We start from the raw sequence: 15,490 nt of genomic DNA on the forward strand, positions 1-15,490 counted from the left end.
CTAGAAGCCGAAACCCGAACGCCTCGAACGATCCCCGCCGACCGCCTCCGGAGTACGTATATAAGAGCCCGTCGGTTTTAAACGGCTGTCATTATAGTTCGATCGTCGCTGTAGTGCACAACTGTCCGTCGTTTCGCCGTTCCGTGTAGAATTTACCGATAGATTAGTAGTAGTAGTAGTTTTATTATTATTATTACTACTTTTTATTATAATGGCTCGTACTAAACAACCGCTCGTAAATCAACCGGTGGTAAGGCACCACGTAAACAGCTAGCCACGAAGCCGCCCGTAAGAGCGCACCGGCAACCGGAGGAGTGAAGAAGCCTCATCGTTACAGACCCGTACTGTGGCACTTCGTGAGATCCGTCGCTACCAGAAGAGCACGGAACTTCTCATCCGCAAGCTACCCTTCCAACGTCTAGTACGTGAGATAGCTCAAGATTTCAAGACCGATCTGCGTTTCCAGAGCTCTGCGGTGATGGCTCTGCAGGAGGCTAGCGAGGCGTATCTCGTAGGTCTCTTCGAAGACACGAACCTTTGCGCTATTCACGCTAAACGCGTCACTATTAGCCTAAGGACATCCAGCTAGCAAGAAGGATTCGCGGCGAACGTGCCTAAACGTAGAAGTGTCAATGGTGTTGTTTTTTATAGTGTATGTACCTAAATAGTTTGTTGTGTGTTTTTTATATACTGGAAATTGTATATATATATATATATATAATATATATATATATATACATACACACACATAATTTATAGTTCATCCTACGTATATAAACAACACAACAACGAATATAAAAAAGGCCTTTTTCAGGGCCGCATATATTCTGAATTAATAAAATAACGTTTCATACGACCGATAACGTCTAAACAACAATATTATGCCTATCTTGAACAATAATATATATAATTAGTGAACGGAGAAATATTTTATATACCTAATATAAAATTTATTATGTTACGTATTTATTATAACCACACACAGCACCAGTATTTAGATCAAATAAATCGATAGATATGTATAAGTAGCAATAACAACATATTATATAATACGCGTGTAAAAAAATAAAATATTGGACGTAATGTTACGACGAAAGTAAAGTATACAAAATAATAATAATAATAGTATTAATAATTACATGAATTCTGGAACAAGTCGAAACATGTTAGTCCCCCATCGTGTCGTCGGCTTTACTTTGTAGATGGCAGTTCCAACTACTGCGCAGGTGCCTCTCTTCAGTTTCTTTCTAAGAACGATTGTAAATATGTTTTATTATGTATATCTATTTATTTTTTATTCATATTCATATGTATATATAAAATATATTTATATACAATTTATAACAAAAAAAAATTTAAGAGAAACATTACTCTAGAGGCACGACGGACAGTGTGTCGCGGGGTCCGGGGAGGGCGATATAGTACCCCGTCCCTCGCCCCGTACATCCACACCACCATCGTACGTTTCCCCCCCCAGTAACTACCGGTATACACTATAAAAGGAACGCATTTGTATCAGACGATTTTACACACGGAACGACACGCGCGCGCAACGCTATCGTTCGGAACGTTCGAAATCGTAAAGAAGTGAAGAAGAAATAATAATCGCAACGACTACATCATCATGACCGGTCGCGGTACAAGGAGGAAAGGGTCTGGGAAAAGGTGGAGCCAAGCGACACAGGAAAGTACTCCGTGATAACATCCAGGGTATCACCAAACCGGCCATACGTCGTCTGGCACGCAGAGGCGGCGTCAAACGTATCTCCGGTCTGATATACGAAGAGACCAGAGGCGTTCTCAAAGTATTCCTAGAGAACGTCATCCGCGACGCCGTCACGTACACCGAGCACGCGAAGAGGAAGACCGTCACAGCCATGGACGTCGTGTACGCCCTGAAGCGACAGGGACGCACCCTATACGGTTTCGGCGGTTAAACGTTCGGCGTGTCTATACGTATATAACCGGCTCCCGACTACGTGATATAAAGCAGAAGAGGAACAACAACAACACCAACACCAACACCAACACCAACACCAACACCGACACCGACAACATCATCATGACGATATCATCTCATCGTCACGAATAATAAAGTGAAGAAATGTCGTCTTGTCAATATATATACATGTGTGTATATATATATATATATATACGTCTCGCGTGTGACTGAGTGACCGATCGAGCGAGTGCCTGTGCCTGTGCCGATTCTTCTCCGCCCGACTGGAATATAAATTTTCTCTTCTCGCTTTATATCATGTGTCATCGGAAATATTTTTGTTTTTTAAAAAAAAGGCCCTTTTCAGGGCCGCATATGTATCCGTTAAAATATATTATTCACAATAGTGAATATCGAATACGAGTTTCAACGACGGAATAATATAAAATGGATGATAGGTATAGGTGGTGCCGAACTCCACCTATCTAGTTGGATTTCAAATTCAACTTACTAAAATCTACTCTCACGACGACAAACACAGTAAACGAACACATTATTAACTCTCATATTATAACACTAATAAATACATATATTTTATTATTGTTATTATTATTATTATTATTATTATATGAATTTATATTTATCTACTAATCGCCAACTCATACAAGGTATATCTTAAGGGGGTATATTATTTAATTATGTAATTACTTAATTAATTATTTGATTATGTTATTATTCTACGAATTTATATACATAATATATATATACACTCGTATATAGGTGCATACTTTTATTATAATTCTTCTCTGAATACAATTCATATTTTCTTATCCCTCCGAATATATGTAATATGTATCGATGTATTTATTATGTATATCAAACGGACATCCCACCGATGTACCTATATAAATATTATTATTATTAATTAATTTAACATTTTAAATAAATTGAGGTGATCGATGATACTACCACAACCACACTAACAACAACAACTACTACTACTACTACAACCATCGTCATTTCGATAATCGTATCATCATAATATTCATCTTCTATTATACAATCAATTATATAATAAAATTAACGTCCTGTTATTATTATTATCTAATAATAATATTAAAACGACGACGACGACGACGACGACCACTACGAAGACGACGACGATGATGATGCATTCATTCGCCTTTGCTTCTCGCCATACTCTAGCCTCAGTGTGTGTTTTACGAGACCAGACTTCGATGCCGCATAAACCGTTCATAAATCATAACAGACGATGATTATGTTATCAGGGTATTGGAGTGATGTCTTCGTTTTCAATTATCGATATTACATTAGATTATAAGGTATTCTAAATGAAAAAATAACTTTTAAACGAGACCTTAGGTACGTCCCGAGATATATCGAATTCAAACGTCTATTATCTATGCTATCTACGTTAATTATGTAATTCATTGTTGATATTGAGAGTCAGGTTTAAGATTAATCATATTGCATCTTTGAATTTAAATAAACATATATATATATTAAATAAACGTATAAAACGGATGGATGTTAGTGAAAAGTTAGAAGTGTTCGTACGTGAAAATGTTTAGCGACAACGCGGTTCTCCTTACGGTATATTCGACGTTCATGAATCCACTAGCGACCTCTGCGGCGAAACGAGTTCGTATATCTTCTCTCGCTCATTATACGTATAATAAAAGTCGTCGTCACGCGTCCACTTTCGTGTTCGTATAAAATAAAATAACATTTTTATTTTATTTTCTTTTTGCTTTTCGTTTTTCTGTCTGTCTGTCTGTCTGTCTGTCGTCATCTTATTGTTTTGTGTTCCGTAAACTGTGTGTGTGTTCGTTTTAAAAAGAAGTAAGGCAGATACCGCAGTAGCATCCGAAACTCCAGCTCCGGCTACACCGGCGAAGAAACCGAAAGCGGCAGCGGCCGCAGCGGCCGCCGCCGCCGCCGCAGCGGCTGGATCGAAGAAACCTAAGGCTAAACCTACGCATCCTAAAACCGCTGAAATGGTCAACAACGCCATTAAGAGTTGAAGGAGCGCAGCGGTTCATCGTTACAGGCCATCAAGAAATACATCGCCGCTCAATACAAAGTCGATACAGAGAAATTGGCACCGTTCATAAGAAAATATCTTAAGAGCGCCGTCGAATCCGGTGCCCTAATACAGACAAAGGGAAAGGGTGCTTCTGGTTCTTTCAAATTGGAATCTAAATCATCGGCAGCAAAGAAACCCTCATCGTCGGGAGGTGGCGGTAAGGCCAGCGGCGGTGGTCCCGCCGGAGGCGGTAGGGCTGCAGCATCTTCGGCATCGGCTAAATCTAAGAAAGCCGCCGCCACGGCATCGGCAGTGGCCGCGAAGGGAGGTAGAAAGGCGGTACCGCAGCTTCGTCCGCTGCGTCTTCACCATCTAAAGCTAAAGCATCGGCGGCGGCGGCTAGGGATAAGAAAGCGGCCGCAGCCGCAGCCGCGGCTGCCAAAAAGAAGCCAGCTGCTGCTAAGAAAGGTTCCGCATCCGCCAACGCCTCTGCCGCATCCTCAGCGGCAGCGTCTAAGGCCAAAGGAGCAGCATCCAAGGCCAAGAAGAGCGCCAAACCTCCCACTAAGAAACCAAAAGCCCCGAAACCGAAGAAAGCAGCCGCCGTACCCGAAATCGAAACCCGCAGCTAAGAAGCAGCAGCAGCGAAAAAGTAATAATTTTTTTTTTAATATTACTTTATCTATCGCGTAAATCAGCGACGGCGGCGGCAGCATCGGCACCGTGAGTTTGAGCGTCATCTTCGATTCCGTTCAATGATGATGATGATGATGATGATGATGATGTTGATACGCGGGACCCGGGGGTTGTTGTTGTTGTTGTTGATATTAGTGTGTTTGTATATTTGAATATCAAAGTCGTCGTATAGAATTACGATAGAATCGAAAATTATTATTATATTGATATAATAATAATAATAATAACGATCATCATAACAACTTGATTCAATTGGAAATGTGTCAAGCCGAATGTACATAGTTATTAATTATGTTCAGTTTTTGTGTGTGAAACATTCTTAAATATCATCGATATCACACACACACACGCCCACGCACACACACACCGACGGCATCGCACTGTCTCTCCGTGCCCCCATACACTACAACGTTCGAAGAATCGACGAGAGTGACGTTCATCTTACTAGCACACGTCGCAGATACGAAGAAAGCAAAAGAAAAATAATAAAAAAGCCCTTTTCAGGGCTAACATATGTTTTCATTATGAACCCAATGGTGTGTTCTCGTTTTCCAACTGACAAAGATCGTCTTAAAATAATATACAGATAGATAGATATACATATAGATAGATATACAGATAGATAGATAGATAGATAGATTAGATATGTATAATCAAAATAATAGTATGTACGAAAATAGCGTACAATTCATAATAATAATTTATAATCTGAGAATAACGTCAGTATTAACATACTCATTCGTGTTATAATAAATATGATGATATATATGAAATTATTACATTGCAATAATAATAATAATAATAATAATGAAACATAATTATAATAATCTCATAACTATCATCATCATCACTATGTAAGCTCCCTATCACTTGCAATATTTTTCTTTTACCTCAGTTTAGTTTTGGAAACCCCTCCCCACTCCACGTCTACTTTAGCTCGTTATTCGTCTATATCCCCACCAGTACGTGTAGAAGTATAAAACGATCGAGGCGACCTACAAAATTTTTATATATACGTCGACTCTCTGTCCGTCGTGTGTATAATATAATAGGTTTTCGTTCGTTCGTTCGTTCGTTATATTTTTTCGACTAAACCGTTAATAACATTCTATATTAACAACAATGTCTGGACGTGGTAAAGGTGGCAAAGTTAAGGAAAGGCAAAGTCTCGTTCTAACCGTGCGGGTCTACAGTTTCCTGTGGGTCGTATACACAGATTGTTGAGAAAAGGTAACTACGCGGAGCGCGTCGGTGCCGGTGCTCCCGTTTATCTCGCTGCCGTTATGGAATATCTTGCAGCTGAAGTTCTCGAGTTGGCCGGTAACGCTGCCAGAGACAACAAGAAGACCAGAATCATACCTAGACATCTTCAGCTAGCCATAAGGAACGACGAAGAGTTGAACAAGCTTCTATCGGGTGTGACGATAGCTCAGGGAGGTGTACTACCAAACATCCAGGCCGTATTACTGCCAAAAAAACGGAGAAGAAGGCCTAATGACAGCCAGCCCCCCTCACATTAACCATCGTCGTCAACATCATCGGACAGCGCACCATCGTGTCATCACTATATACAGACAGATACAGAATCATACAGAGATGTATGAAAAAATAACACAACAACAACACACAACATCTTCATTACTCGCACTAACCGACTCATTCTTCTTGTGAAGTAATAGTGCATGTCAGTATTTTTATATTACTGATAATATAGAGAGAGAGTGAGAAGTGTTTCTTATAGGGAATGGGGATGATGTGATGTTTGTTTATTTATTTTATTTTTTTTTGTATGTATATAGTCATACATCCAAATGATGTTTTAAAAGGCCCTTTTCAGGGCCACAAAATAAATCGTTGTTTAACGTATATGTATTTTATATATATATACGAACAGTTCCAACGATACGAGACGTCGTCAATTATAATAAAATATATATTTATTATCGTTTTACGTATTCATATAATTAAGAAATTGCCTACGCTCAGTATATAATTATATATGACTTTATGAAAAACAAATTAAATAACAAAGAATAATCTACTTTTGTAAGCCGATGATCTGCTTAATGCGATTATTATTATTATTATTATTACTAAATTTAAAATTTAACAAAAAGATCACAAAGCATTTAATAAAACCGAAAACTAATTTGTGTTAATTACATTTTAATTAATAAGAATATATATGTATATAATAAATTAAATAATAATAGGAAACACCGATATTCGCATACTGACTGAACTATTTTTGAGATATTGTTATTATAAAACTTATAACTTACATTGTGTCATTTATATTTTGGCAACATGGTTATTTTTGATATTGTTATTATTTTATTTTTTCATGACTCTCCTACCGCCGACGAAGAAACTAGGAATTCGCCCAGCCCCCCCCCCCCCCCAACGTATAATTCACTTCGGACCCCATCGTCGAAACCGCTTCCCATTGGTCGGCGGGGACGAGCGTGCTCGATACACACGTATCGGCTTGAACATAAAAATAATAAATAGTAGCAAATTTCTGTGAAATTTTTTGAACACAAGCGTCTTGTACTTCGTACCGCGCGCACTGCTGGAATCACTTCGCATCGATAATTATATCGTAAGATTATTCGGTTGTTGTTGTTGTTGTTGTCGTCGTTATTATAATTGAAGATGCCGCCTAAAACGAGCGGTAAGGCAGCCAAGAAATCCGGCAAAGCCCAAAAGAACATCTCCAAATCGGACAAGAAGAAGAAGAAGCACAAGAGGAAGGAGAGCTACGCTATTTACATCTACAAAGTTCTGAAGCAGGTGCATCCCGACACCGGTATCTCAAGTAAGGCCATGTCTATCATGAACTCCTTCGTGAACGATATATTCGAACGCATCGCCGCCGAAGCATCACGTCTCGCGCACTACAACAAGAGATCCACCATTACATCGAGGGAGGTTCAGACGTCCGTGAGACTGTTGCTGCCCGGCGAGTTGGCCAAGCACGCCGTCAGTGAAGGGACCAAAGCCGTCACTAAGTACACCAGTTCCAAGTGAAATGTTTCGTTATTAATAACGAAAAAAAAAAACGTTATAACATCATCATAAAACAACACTTATAATAATTATCACCTATCATATAGGAGGTGTATATGTGATTTTATAAGATTATAAAAAAGGCCCTTTTCAGGGCCACAAAATGATTCCAAAATAATAATAATAATTATATTATTATTAATATAAGTTTCAACACATCGAACGATCATCCAGCTCGATATTATTCTTTCAATACATTAAAATATAGTTAGTTGCTTAATATATATCATTATAATATATTGTATGTATTAAAGAACTGATCGTCGACTTACGATATGTATGTATATGATAAAATCTTATACTATAATATCAATATGGATACGTAGAAGATATTCTAGAATATAGATATAATTGAATAGAGTAATGAGTTGATCGTGTCGTTTTTAAAAATTCTATATAATTTGTGTGTATATATATATATACTTAAGACGATCAAAATATTACAAAACGACAACTACTATACTACTCATAATGCTAATTACGAAGACGACGGTGTCGATTTAGTGACTAGAAGCCGAAACCCGAACGCCTCGAACGATCCCGCCGACCGCCTCCGGAGTACGTATATATAGCCCGTCGGTTTTAAAACGGCTGTCATTATAGTTCGATCGTCGCTGTAGTGCACAACTGTCCGTCGTTTCGCCGTTCCGTGTAGAATTTACCGATAGATTAGTAGTAGTAGTAGTAGTTTTATTATTATTACTACTTTTTATTAATAATGGCTCGTACTAAACAAACCGCTCGTAAATCAACCGGTGGTAAGGCACCACGTAAACAGCTAGCCACGAAGGCCGCCCGTAAGAGCGCACCGGCAACCGGAGGAGTGAAGAAGCCTCATCGTTACAGACCCGGTACTGTGGCACTTCGTGAGATCCGTCGCTACCAGAAGAGCACGGAACTTCTCATCCGCAAGCTACCCTTCCAACGTCTAGTACGTGAGATAGCTCAAGATTTCAAGACCGATCTGCGTTTCCAGAGCTCTGCGGTGATGGCTCTGCAGGAGGCTAGCGAGGCGTATCTCGTAGGTCTCTTCGAAGACACGAACCTTTGCGCTATTCACGCTAAACGCGTCACTATTATGCCTAAGGACATCCAGCTAGCAAGAAGGATTCGCGGCGAACGTGCCTAAACGTAGAAGTGTCAATGGTGTTGTTTTTTTATATGTGTATGTACCTAAATAGTTGTGTGTGTGTTGTTATAATACTGGAAATTGTATATATATATATATATATATATATATATATATATATACATACACACACATATATTTATAGTTCATCCTACGTATATAAACAACACAACAACGAATATAAAAAAAGGCCCTTTTCAGGGCCGCATATATCTGAATTAATAAAATAACGTTTCATACGACCGATAACGTCTAAACAACAATATTATGCCTATCTTTGAACATAATAATATATAATTAGTGAACGGAGAAATATTTTATATACCTAATATAAAATTTATTATGTTACGTATTTATTATTAACCACACACAGCACCAGTATTTAGATCAAATAAATCGATAGATATGTATAAGTAGCAATAACAACATATTAATATAATACGCGTGTAAAAAATAAATATTGGACGTAATGTTACGACGAAAGTAAAGTATACAATAAATAATAATAGTATTAATAATTACATGAATTCTGGAAACAAGTCGAAACATGTTAGTCCCCCATCGTGTCGTCGGCTTTACTTTGTAGATGGCAGTTCCAACTACTGCGCAGGTGCCTCTCTTCAGTTTCTTTCTAAGAACGATTGTAAATATGTTTTATTATGTATATGTCTATTTATTTTTTATTCATATTCATATGTATATATAAAATATATATATTTATATACATATTTATAACAAAAAAAAAATTTAAGAGAAACATTACTCTAGAGCACGACGGACAGTGTGTCGCGGGGTCCGGGGAGGGCGATATAGTACCCCGTCCCTCGCCCCGTACATCCACACCACCACATCGTACGTTTCCCCCCACCAGTAAACTACCGGTATACACTATAAAAGGAACGCATTTGTATCAGACGATTTTACACACGGAACGACACGCGCGCGCAACGCTATCGTTCGGAACGTTCGAAATCGTAAAGAAGTGAAGAAGAAATAATAATAATCGCAACGACTACATCATCATGACCGGTCGCGGTAAAGGAGGAAAGGTCTGGAAAAGTGGAGCCAAGCGACACAGGAAAGTACTCCGTGATAACATCCAGGGTATCACCAACCGGCCATACGTCGTCTGGCACGCAGAGGCGGCGTCAAACGTATCTCCGGTCTGATATACGAAGAGACCAAGGCGTTCTCAAAGTATTCCTAGAGAACGTCATCCGCGACGCCGTCACGTACACCGAGCACGCGAAGAGGAAGACCGTCACAGCCATGGACGTCGTGTACGCCCTGAAGCGACAGGGACGCACCCTATACGGTTTCGGCGGTTAAACGTTCGGCGTGTCTATACGTATATAACCGGCTCCCGACTACGTGATATAAAGCAGAAGAGGAACAACAACAACCCACACCCCAACACAACACAACACCACACCGACACCGACAACATCATCATGACGATATCATCTCATCGTCACGAATAATAAAGTGAAGAAATGTCGTCTTGTCAATATATATACATGTGTGTATATATATATATATATATACGTCTCGCGTGTGACTGAGTGACCGATCGAGCGAGTGCCTGTGCCTGTGCCGATTCTTCTCCGCCCGACTGGAATATAAATTTTCTCTTCTCGCTTTATATCATGTGTCATCGGAAATATTTTTGTTTTTTAAAAAAAAGGCCCTTTTCAGGGCCGCATATGTATCCGTTAAAATATATTATTCACAATAGTGAATATCGAATACGAGTTTCAACGACGGAATAATATAAATGGATATAGGTATAGGTGGTGCCGAACTCCACCTATCTAGTTGGATTTCAAATTCAACTTACTAAAATCTACTCTCACGACGACAAACACAGTAAACGAACACATTATTAACTCTCATATTATAACACTAATAAATACATATATTTTATTATTGTTATTATTATTATTATTATTATTATATGAATTTATATTTATCTACTAATCGCCAACTCATACAAGGTATATCTTAAGGGGGTATATTATTTAATTATGTAATTACTTAATTAATTATTTGATTATGTTATTATTCTACGAATTTATATACATAATATATATATACACTCGTATATAGGTGCATACTTTTATTATAATTTCTTCTCTGAATACAATTCATATTTTCTTATCCCTCCGAATATTAATATGTATCGATGTATTTATTATGTATATCAAACGGACATCCCACCGATGTACCTATATAAATATTATTATTATTAATTAATTTAACATTTTAAATAAATTGAGGTGATCGATGATACTACCACAACCACACTAACAACAACAACAACTACTACTACTACTACAACCATCGTCATTTCGATAATCGTATCATCATAATATTCATCTTCTATTATACAATCAATTATATAATAAAATTAACGTCCTGTTATTATTATTATCTAATAATAATATTAAAACGACGACGACGACGACGACGACCACTACGAAGACGACGACGATGATGATGCATTCATTCGCCTTTGCTTCTCGCCATACTCTAGCCTCCTAGTGTGTGTTTTACGAGACCAGACTTCGATGCCGCATAAACCGTTCATAAATCATAACAGACGATGATTATGTTATCAGGGTATTGGAGTGATGTCTTCGTTTTCAATTAATCGATATTACATTAGATTATAAGGTATTCTAAATGAGAAAATAACTTTTAAACGAGACCTTAGGTACGTCCCGAATGATATATCGAATTCAAACGTCTATTAATCTATGCTATCTACGTTAATTATGTAATTCATTGTTGATATTGAGAGTCAGGTTTAAGATTAATCATATTGCATCTTTGAATTTAAATAAACATATATATTATATTAATAAACGTATAAAACGGATGGATGTTAGTGAAAAGTTAGAGTGTTCGTACGTGAAAATGTTTAGCGACAACGCGGTTCTCCTTACGGTATATTCGACGTTCATGAATCCACTAGCGACCTCTGCGGCGAAACGAGTTCGTATATCTTCTCTCGCTCATTATTACGTATAATAAAGTCGTCGTCACGCGTCCACTTTCGTGTTCGTATAAAATAAATAACATTTTTATTTTATTTCTTTTTGCTTTTCGTTTTGTCTGTCTGTCTGTCTGTCTGTCTGTCAGTCAGTCTTATTGTTAGTTGTGTTCCGTAAACTGTGTGTGTGTTCGTTTTAAAAGAAGTAAAATGGCAGATACCGCAGTAGCATCCGAAACTCCAGCTCCGGCTACACCGGCGAAGAAACCGAAAGCGGCAGCGGCCGCAGCGGCCGCCGCCGCCGCCGCAGCGGCTGGATCGAAGAAACCTAAGGCTAAACCTACGCATCCTAAAACCGCTGAAATGGTCAACACGCCATTAAAGAGTTGAAGGAGCGCAGCGGTTCATCGTTACAGGCCATCAAGAAATACATCGCCGCTCAATACAAAGTCGATACAGAGAAATTGGCACCGTTCATAAGAAAATATCTTAAGAGCGCCGTCGAATCCGGTGCCCTAATACAGACAAAGGGAAAGGGTGCTTCTGGTTCTTTCAAATTGGAATCTAAATCATCGGCAGCAAAGAAACCCTCATCGTCGGGAGGTGGCGGTAAGGCCAGCGGCGGTGGTCCCGCCGGAGGCGGTAGGGCTGCAGCATCTTCGGCATCGGCTAAATCTAAGAAAGCCGCCGCCACGGCATCGGCAGTGGCCGCGAAGGGAGGTAAGAAAGGCGGTACCGCAGCTTCGTCCGCTGCGTCTTCACCATCTAAAGCTAAAGCATCGGCGGCGGCGGCTAGGGATAAGAAAGCGGCCGCAGCCGCAGCCGCGGCTGCCAAAAAGAAGCCAGCTGCTGCTAAGAAAGGTTCCGCATCCGCCAACGCCTCTGCCGCATCCTCAGCGGCAGCGTCTAAGGCCAAGGAGCAGCATCCAAGGCCAAGAAGAGCGCCAAACCTCCCACTAAGAAACCAAAAGCCCCGAAACCGAAGAAAGCAGCCGCCGGTACCCCGAAATCGAAACCCGCAGCTAAGAAAGCAGCAGCAGCGAAAAAGTAATAATTTTTTTTTTAATATTACTTTATCTATCGCGTAAATCAGCGACGGCGGCGGCAGCATCGGCACCGTGAGTTTGAGCGTCATCTTCGATTCCGTTCAATGATGATGATGATGATGATGATGATGATGTTGATACGCGGGACCCGGGGTTGTTGTTGTTGTTGTTGATATTAGTGTGTTTGTATATTTGAATATCAAAGTCGTCGTATAGAATTACGATAGAATCGAAAATTATTATTATATTGATATAATAATAATAATAATACGATCATCATAACAACTTGATTCAATTGGAAATTGTCAAGCCGAATGTACATAGGTTATTAATTATGTTCAGTTTTTGTGTGTGAAACATTCTTAAATATCATCGATATCACACACACACACGCCCACGCACACACACACCGACGGCATCGCACTGTCTCTCCGTGCCCCCATACACTACAACGTTCGAAGAATCGACGAGAGTGACGTTCATCTTACTAGCACACGTCGCAGATACGAAAGAAAGCAAAAGAAAAATAAATAAAAAGCCCTTTTCAGGGCTAACATATGTTTCATTATGACCCAATGGTGTGTTCTCGTTTTCCAACTGACAAAGATCGTCTTAAAATAATATACAGATAGATAGATATACATATAGATAGATATACAGATAGATAGATAGATAGATAGATTAGATATGTATAATCAGAAATAATAGTATGTACGAAAATAGCGTACAATTCAATAATAATAATTTATAATCTGAGAATAACGTCAGTATTAAACATACTCATTCGTGTTATAATAAATATGATGATATATTATGAAAAATATTAGTTACATTGCAATAATAATAATAATAATAATAATGAAAACATAATTATAATAATCTCATAACTATCATCATCATCACTATGTAAGCTCCCTATCACTTGCAATATTTTCTTTTACCTCAGTTTAGTTTTTGAAACCCCTCCCCACTCCACGTCTACTTTAGCTCGTTATTCGTCTATATCCCCACCAGTACGTGTAGAAGTATAAACGATCGAGGCGACCTACAAAATTTTTATATATACGTCGACTCTCTGTCCGTCGTGTGTATAATAATAATAGGTGTTTCGTTCGTTCGTTCGTTCGTTATATTTTTTCGACTAAACCGTTAATAACATTCTATATTACAACAATGTCTGGACGTGGTAAAGGTGGCAAAGTTAAGGGAAAGGCAAAGTCTCGTTCTAACCGTGCGGGTCTACAGTTTCCTGTGGGTCGTATACACAGATTGTTGAGAAAAGGTAACTACGCGGAGCGCGTCGGTGCCGGTGCTCCCGTTTATCTCGCTGCCGTTATGGAATATCTTGCAGCTGAAGTTCTCGAGTTGGCCGGTAACGCTGCCAGAGACAACAAGAAGACCAGAATCATACCTAGACATCTTCAGCTAGCCATAAGGAACGACGAAGAGTTGAACAAGCTTCTATCGGTGTGACGATAGCTCAGGGAGGTGTACTACCAAACATCCAGGCCGTATTACTGCCAAAGAAAACGGAGAAGAAGCCTAAATGACAGCCCCCCCCTCACATTAACCATCGTCGTCAACATCATCGGACAGCGCACCATCGTGTCATCACTATATACAGACAGATACAGAATCATACAGAGATGTATGAAAAATAATAACAACAACACAACAACAACATCTTCATTACTCGCACTAACCGACTCATTCTTCTTGTGAAGTAATAGTGCATGTCAGTATTTTTATATTACTGATAATATAGAGAGAGAGTGAGAAGTGTTTCTTATAGGGAATGGGATGATGTGATGTTTGTTTATTTATTTTATTTTTTTTTTTGTATGTATATAGTCATACATCCAAATGATGTTTAAAAGGCCCTTTTCAGGGCCACAAATAAATCGTTGTTTAACGTATATGTATTTTATATATATATACGAACAGTTCCAACGATACGAGACGTCGTCAATTATAATAATATATATTTATTATCGTTTTACGTATTCATATAATTAAGAAATTGCCTACGCTCAGTATATAATTATATATGACTTTATGAAAAACAAATTAAATAACAAAGAATAATCTACTTTTGTAAGCCGATGATCTGCTAATGCGATTATTATTATTATTATTATTACTAATTTAAAATTTAACAAAAAGATCACAAAGCATTTAATAAAACCGAAAACTAATTTGTGTTAATTACATTTTAATTAATAAGAATATATATGTATATAATAAATTAAATAATAATAGGAACACCGATATTCGCATACTGACTGAACTATTTTTGAGATATTGTTATTATAAAACTTATAACTTACATTGTGTCATTTATATTTTGGCAACATGGTTATTTTTGATATTGTTATTATTTTATTTTTTCATGACTCTCCTACCGCCGACGAAGAAACTAGGAATTCGCCCAGCCCCCCCCCCCCCCAACGTATAATTCACTTCGGACCCCATCGTCGAAACCGCTTCCCATTGGTCGGCGGGGACGAGCGTGCTCGATACACACGTATCGGCTTGAACATAAAAATAATAATAGTAGCAAATTTCTGTGAAA

General features: G+C 38.5%; 2 protein-coding genes and 6 pseudogenes across 2 annotated transcripts; all 8 read left to right on the top strand.

The window, feature by feature from the left end:
• The first annotated feature begins 205 nt into the window (after positions 1–205).
• On the top strand, positions 206–618 carry LOC133320531 (histone H3-like; annotated as a pseudogene).
• A 1,006-nt stretch (positions 619–1,624) lies between these two features.
• LOC133320528 (histone H4-like) lies at positions 1,625–2,382 on the top strand (annotated as a pseudogene).
• A 1,141-nt stretch (positions 2,383–3,523) lies between these two features.
• On the top strand, positions 3,524–4,642 carry LOC133320445 (histone H1B-like; annotated as a pseudogene).
• A 1,100-nt stretch (positions 4,643–5,742) lies between these two features.
• Positions 5,743–6,202, top strand: LOC133320446 (histone H2A-like; annotated as a pseudogene).
• A 1,001-nt stretch (positions 6,203–7,203) lies between these two features.
• LOC133320519 (histone H2B) lies at positions 7,204–7,717 on the top strand. The gene has a single exon (XM_061529103.1). The coding sequence runs from the start codon at positions 7,338–7,340 to the stop codon at positions 7,710–7,712; it is 375 nt and encodes a 124-aa protein (XP_061385087.1). The 5' UTR covers positions 7,204–7,337; the 3' UTR covers positions 7,713–7,717.
• Positions 7,718–8,452: 735 nt separating this feature from the next.
• LOC133320513 (histone H3-like) lies at positions 8,453–10,277 on the top strand (annotated as a pseudogene).
• Positions 10,278–12,076: 1,799 nt separating this feature from the next.
• LOC133320508 (late histone H1-like) lies at positions 12,077–13,065 on the top strand. Its single transcript, XM_061529098.1, is given in 3 exon segments — positions 12,077–12,242; positions 12,245–12,786; positions 12,789–13,065. Coding segments are annotated over 3 exon segments (837 nt in total). The 5' UTR covers positions 12,077–12,082; the 3' UTR covers positions 12,924–13,065.
• Positions 13,066–14,091: 1,026 nt separating this feature from the next.
• LOC133320515 (histone H2A-like) lies at positions 14,092–14,468 on the top strand (annotated as a pseudogene).
• Positions 14,469–15,490: the final 1,022 nt, after the last annotated feature.

This window comes from Danaus plexippus (genome assembly GCF_018135715.1).
Source record: "Danaus plexippus chromosome 29 unlocalized genomic scaffold, MEX_DaPlex mxdp_36, whole genome shotgun sequence".
Lineage (NCBI taxonomy): Eukaryota > Metazoa > Arthropoda > Insecta > Lepidoptera > Nymphalidae > Danaus > Danaus plexippus.